The sequence below is a fragment of the Chiloscyllium plagiosum genome, chromosome 30 (genome assembly GCF_004010195.1).
Source record: "Chiloscyllium plagiosum isolate BGI_BamShark_2017 chromosome 30, ASM401019v2, whole genome shotgun sequence".
Classification (NCBI taxonomy): Eukaryota; Metazoa; Chordata; class Chondrichthyes; order Orectolobiformes; family Hemiscylliidae; genus Chiloscyllium; species Chiloscyllium plagiosum.
Window position 1 is genome coordinate 38,495,283 of NC_057739.1, and position 6,740 is coordinate 38,502,022.

Genomic DNA, 6,740 nt, shown 5'->3' on the forward strand with positions numbered 1-6,740 from the left:
TCCTTAATCAAGCAGTGTCTTTCCAGATACTTATAAATCCTATCCCTCATTACTTTACCTACCACCGAAGTAAGACTAACTGGCCTGTAATTCCCGGGGTTATCCCTATTCCCTTTTTTGAACAGGGGCACAACATTCGCCACTCTCCAGTCCTCTGGTATATATTGGGTGTGGGCGTTTGCACTCCCTTTTTGATTTTCTCAAAAACCTCCTCTGTTTTTGGTTGCACGTCAGTCCCACGCTCCTGATCTTCAGGCACCCAATACGGAGGGGGGAGGGCTGGTCTGAAGACCTCCTCGTGGGTCTGCTCCTGGGCCTGGCCAAACTGGCCATAAACAGGTCCAGGCAGCGGGCCGTGGAGGGGGTCGTTAAGGCTGACTGCCTGCCCCTCTTCTGCGGTTACGTTAGAGCCCGGGTGTCTCTGGAGAAGGAGCACACGGTGTCCACCACACCCTGGAGTTGTTCAGGGAGAGGTGGGCACTGCAGGGAGTGGAGTGCATTATTTCTCCCTCCAATTCTATTTTGATTTAATCCATGCTCTCCACTTCATTGTTTGATCACACAGCATTGCCCTTTGATGTGAAGGGCACTGCTTGTCACTGGCTACTTGGGTGTTTTCTTACTAAAAAAAAAGGCAGCTGGATGGGTACATGAATAGGAAGGGTTTGGAGGGATATGGGCCGGGTGCTGGCAGGTGGGACTAAATTGGGTTGGGATATCTGGTTGGACCGAAGAATCTGTTTCCATGCTGTACATCTCTGACTCTATGACTGTAATTACTCTTATTGCTGAGAGTGATGGGAAACTGGCATGCTGGCTAACATCAATGGCCTCCACAATGTCTGTTCTCAGTCCCTATTGTTGACCACCAGTACCATTTTAAAAATTGGTACAGTTTTAGGTATCATCAGTTAGCTTTCATCATTAAATATTAGAATGTTGCTATTAAATGTGGTTGGCATTGTTGAATAAATTAATTTGTTTGCTAATAAATTTAGCTTTTTTGCTTTATTTGTTCCTTTCATAGAGATTTTTTAGCAAAGGACTGGAATGCTGGATTAGAAAATGAAAAGGATTTATTGATGCAAGAACAACAAAACCTAAATAATAAGCGGATTCAGCGTCTTGAGGACATTGTGTAAGTTTAAAAAAACAGAGTTCTGATGAAGGTAACACTTGAAGTACTTACCTTTCAGATGCTGACAGACATGTTGTATGTTCCCAATATTTTTGTGTTGTTATTTTCAAATTCCAACCTGTATTATTTTTCTTTTAGCCATTAGGAAAATAATGTCTGCAGGACGAAAGACTTTTAAAATTAATTTTGGATTGGGATGCACTTCTGATGGTGGTAGAGTATATTCCTTTCATGCTGGGGATGCATGACTCAGTCTGATCAAACCTACAGCTTCAGAATCATTTAAACGTGGAAAGTGGCTCTGAAATTTTGTTGCATAAGACCTTGAGGACCGATGTAGTGTAGGCGTAGGAGCAGTCTCCAAACTGATGGTGTGTTCTGTTGTTAACTTTCACTTAATTTTAATCTTTTCTCTTTGAACAATCACAGACAAATTAGCACAGCTTTGCAGCAAGAATATTCCTAAAATGGACAGACACACATATACACTGGCACCTGGAATCATCACATGATTCTTTATACATCCTGAAAGTGACTCCTATGCTTACAATTAGGCTGTATGATTATTTCTCTCACTTTCATGCACATTCACCATGGTCAGGCCTAGACACTAGGAAGTGTGATCACACTTAAACAGACAAGGATACATATGAACATACTACTTAGGAGCAGAGTGTGACCACTTGGCACCACAAGCCTTCTCTGCTTTTCAATAAGATCAAAACTGATGTGATCACTCCACATTTTGCCAATCCTGATAACCTTTCACCCTTGCTTATCAAGAATCTATCTATTTCTGTCTTAAAGAAATTCCAGAATGTTGCTTTTGCCACCATTTGTGGAAGAGAGTTACAAAGGCTCACAACTCTCCTCATCACTGCTTAAAATGGAAGACCCCTTGTTTTTTAATAATGGCCCCTAGTTCTCGAGTTTCCCAGAGAGTTTACATCCTCTCTACATGTACCCTATCCACACCATTAAGATCTCAAATGTTTCAATCATTTTGACTAGACAGCTGCCCACTGAGGGTGGTGATGGAAAAACACAGCCGGTCAGGCTGCATCTGAAGAGCTGGATAGTCGATGTTTCGAGCGTAAGCCTTTCATTAGGAATGAGGCTTGTGGCCTAAGGGAGCTGAGAGGTAAATGGGAGGGGGTTGGGGCTGGGGCAAGGTAGCTGAGAATGCAATAGATAGATGGAGGTGGGGGTGAAGCTAATAGGTCAGAGAGGAGTTTGGAGTGGATAAGTAGGAAGGAAGATGGACAGGTCAAGACGGTGGAAGTTGGATCTGGGGTAAGGTGGGGGTGGGGGGAAATGTGGAAACCCATCTGCTCCACCCTCCTCTGTGACCTATCACCTTTACCCCCACCTCCGTCTACCTATCCCATTCTCAGCTACCTTGCCCTCAGCCCCACCCCTCTCCCATTTATCTTTCAGCCCCCTTAGGCTACAAGCCTCATTCCTGATGAAGAGTTTATGCCTGAACATTGACACTCCTGCTCCTCTGATGCTGCCAGGCCAGCTATGCTTTTCCAGCACCACACTCTTCGACACTGATCTCCAGCATCTGCAGTCCTCACTTTCTCCTAGCTGCCCACTGAGACATGGATAATGCACCATGGAAACTTCCTTGCTCTTCTCTAAGTACTGTAGTGCCAAAGGATTTTTCAAGTCTATCCTCAGCTTCAGTTCTCATCTGAAAGACAGTATTTTGAAACAGTGCTGCCTTAATTAACTACTGCACTCAAGTGTTAGCCTAGATTTTGTGCTATAGGTGGGGTCTCAGAGGGGCCTGAGCAATATGGGCTATGGTAAGATTTGAGGCAGAATTTCGTGAGAAGTCCAGTGAGGCCTAGCTCAGAAATACGTTATGTTTCTGCCAAGTGGCATGGCAAGTTTCTAGCTAGATTGTGGCAAGTTGCCAGATAACTGAGATTATCAGTTGTTAATCACTTTATTAACAGCACAACTCACCTCATTAATATTCAGCTTTCAGTCTTTCCTAATGCACTGAACAAGGTAGACAAGAAGATTTCTTCACATGTAAGTCAGAGTGGGTTCCTGATTACTTCTACTTACACCAAAGTACTACCATGTTAGACATCGGACGCCAACATCTCAGGTTACTCTCCCTGGGCACCAGCCACATGCACCCCACGTATGTAGACATGTGTCTAACATAAGCCAGTCCCAAAGAACCCTCATGGCACACCCCCAATTCATTTACTTCAGCACTTCAATCAGAGTGCATCAGAACCTATTATTGAAATGCTCCAGCAGGGATAGTTTGTGCTCAGGGACACACATGCAGCTCAGGCACACACCAGGCTGCATCTCCAGCCTATTTGCTTGGTCTCTTAGTGCTCACTCACTCCAAGCTGAACTGGGTGCTTAAAGTATCCCTGCCTTGTCTTTTTGCACTTCGCCCCTAGCAGGAGATACCAGGCTCGTTGAAGTGCTGTAGTGCCATTCTGTTTAATATGCCCTAACAAAAACTAAGTAAAAACTATTCTATCAAGTAGCCTTATTTGTTTGATTTGCCATTTGACTTTTCTACTTTCTGTCAGTGTGATTCTTCATCATTGAAGATCCTTGTCTTGTTTTCCCCTAAGAGCAAGAAAAGAGTTACAAACATTGAATGTCAGTTCTTTCTACACACTATATGCACTCAGAAGTGGTGAATAAATGCAAAAGAGTAATTGAAAAGGCATTTTGAATGGCTCTTGGGGTCTTTTATAAAATGCCATACTTTATGTTGGCACTGTAATCTTGGGCCTGGTGTTTTTCCACATTCTTTGTCTTAGTGAAATGTTTGGTGGTGATTGGAATTTAGAGTCAAAGAGTCATAGAGATGTACAGCATGAAAACAGACCCTTCGGTCCAACCCGTCCATGCCCACCAGATATCCCAACCCGATCTAGTCCCACCTGTCAGCACCCGGCCCATTTCCCTCCAAACCTTTCCTATTCATATACCCATCCAAATGCCTCTTAAATATTGCAATTGTACCATCCTCCACCACATCCTCTGGCGGCTCATTCCAGACATGTGTGAAAAAGTTGCCCCTTAGGTCTCTTTTATATCTTTCCCCTCTCACCCTAAACCTATGCCCTCTAGTTCTGGACACCCCCACCCCAGGGAAAAGACTTTGTCTCTTTATCCTATCCATGTCCCTCATAATTTTGTAAACCTCTATAAGGTCACCCCTCAGCCTCCAACGCTCCAGGGAAAACAGCCCCAGCCTGTTCAGCCTCTCCCTGTAGCTCAAATCCTCCAATCCTGGCAACATCCTTGTAAATCTTTTCTGAATCCTTTCAAGTTTCACAGCATCTTTCCGATAGGAAGGAGACCAGAATTGTACGCAATGTCCCAACAGTGATCTAACCAATGTCCTGTACAACCACAACATGACCTCCCAACTCCTGTACTCAATACTCTGACCAATAAAAGAAAGCATACCAAATGCCTTCTTCACTATCCTATCTACCTGCGACTCTACTTTCAAGGAGCTATGAGCCTGCACTCCAAGGTCTCTTTGTTCAGCAACACTCCCTTGGACCTTACCATTAAGTGTATAAGTCCTGCTAAGATTTGCTTTCCCAAAATGCAGCACCTCGCATTTATCTGAATTAAACTCCATCTGCCACTTCTCAGCCCATTAGCCCAACTGGTCAAGATCCTGTTGTCATCTGAGGTAACCCTCTTCGCTGTCCACTACACCTCCAATTTTGGTGTCATCTGCAAACTTACTAACTGTACCTCTTATGCTCGCATCCAAATCATTTATGTAAATGACAAAAAAATAAAGGGCCCAGCACTGATCCTTGTGGCACTCCACTGGTCACAGGCCTCCAGTCTGAAAAACAACCCTCCACCACCCTCTGTTTTCTACCTTTGAGCCAGTTCTGTATACAAATGGCTAGTTCTCCCTGTATTCCATGAGATCTAACCTTGCTAATCAGTCTCCCATGGGGAACCTTGTTGAATGCCTTACTGAAGTCCATATAGATCACATGTACCGCTCTGCACTCATCAATCTTCTTTGTTACTTCTTCAAAAAACTCAATCAAGTTTGTGAGACATGATTTCCCACGCACTAAGCCATGTTGACTATCCTGAATCAGTCCTTGCCTTTCCAAATACATGTACATCCTGTCCCTCAGGATTCCCTCCAACAACTTGCCCACCACCGAGATCAGGCTCACCAGCCTATAGTTCCCTGGCTTGTCTTTACTGCCCTTCTTAAACAGTGGCACCACGTTTGCCAACCTCCAGTCTTCCGGCACCTCACCTGTGATTATCGATGATACAAATATCTCAGCAAGAGGCCCAGCAATCACTTCTCCAGCTTCCCACAGAGTTCTCGGGTACACCTGATCAGGTCCTGGGGATTTATCCACCTTTAACCGTTTCAAGACATCCAGCACTTCCTCCTCTATAATCTGGACATTTTGCAAGATGTCACCATCTATTTCCCTATAGTCTATATCTTCCATATCCTTTTCCACAGTATATACTGATGCAAAATATTCATTTAATATCTCCCCCATTTTCTGTGGCTCCACAACAAAGGCCGCCTTGCTGATCTTTGAGGGGAAAGTGAGGACTGCAGATGCTGGAGATCAGAGCTGAAAATGTGTTGCTCGAAAAGCGCAGCAGGTCAGGCAGCATCCAAGGAACAGGAGAATCAACGTTTCGGACATGAGCCCTTCTCCTCCTCATTCCTGAAGAAGGGCTTATGCCCGAAACGTCGATTCTCCTGTTCCTTGGATGCTGCCTGACCTGCTGCGCTTTTCCAGCAACACATTTTCAGCTCTGATCTTTGAGGGGCCCTATTCTCTCCCTAGTTACCCTTTTGTCCTTAATATATTTGTTAAAAACCCTTTGGATTCTCCTTAATTCTATTTGCCAAAGCTATCTCATGTCCCCGTTTTGCCCTCCTGATTTCCCTCTTAAGTATACTCCTACTTTTTTTACACTCTTCTAAGGATTCACTCGATCTATCCTGTCTATAACTGACATATGCTTTTTCTAATCCAAACCCTCAATTTCTTTAGTTATCCAGCATTCCCTATACCTACCAGCCTTCCCTTTCACCCTGACAGGAATATACTTTCTCTGGATTCTTGTTACCTCATTTCTGAAGGCTTCCCATTTTCCAGCCGTCCCTTTACCTGCGAACATCTGCCTCCAGTCAGCTTTTGAAAGTTCTTGCCGAATACCGTCAAAATTGGCCTTTCTCCAATTTAAGAACTTCAACTTTTAGATCTGGTCTATCCTTTCCCATCACGATTTTAAAATGAATAAAATTATGGTCGCTGGCCCCAAAGTGCTCCCCCACTGACACCTCAGTCACCTGCCCTGCCTTATTTCCCAAGAGTAGGTCAAGTTTTGCACCTTCTCTAGTAGGTACATCCACATACTGAATCAGAAAATGGTCTTGTACACACTTAAGAATTTCCTCTCCGTCTACACCTTTAACTCTATGGCAGTCCCAGTTGATGTTTGGAAAGTTAAAATCCCCTACCATAACCACCCTATTATTCTTACAGATAGCTGAGATCTCCTTACAAGTTTGTTTCTCAATTTCCCTCTGACTATT

The 6,740-nt window shown here is 44.1% G+C and overlaps 1 protein-coding gene across 2 annotated transcripts in view; it reads left to right on the forward strand.

Annotated features, from left to right (window-relative positions):
* LOC122564934 (coiled-coil domain-containing protein 180-like) overlaps positions 1–6,740 on the forward strand; it is a 106,032-nt gene that overhangs the window by 7,492 nt on the left and 91,800 nt on the right. For both annotated transcript variants that reach the window (XM_043720426.1, XM_043720427.1), the window contains exon 2: positions 1,028–1,138. In XM_043720426.1, the coding sequence (XP_043576361.1) occupies positions 1,028–1,138 (111 nt within the window). The remainder of the gene's footprint in view (positions 1–1,027; positions 1,139–6,740) is intronic.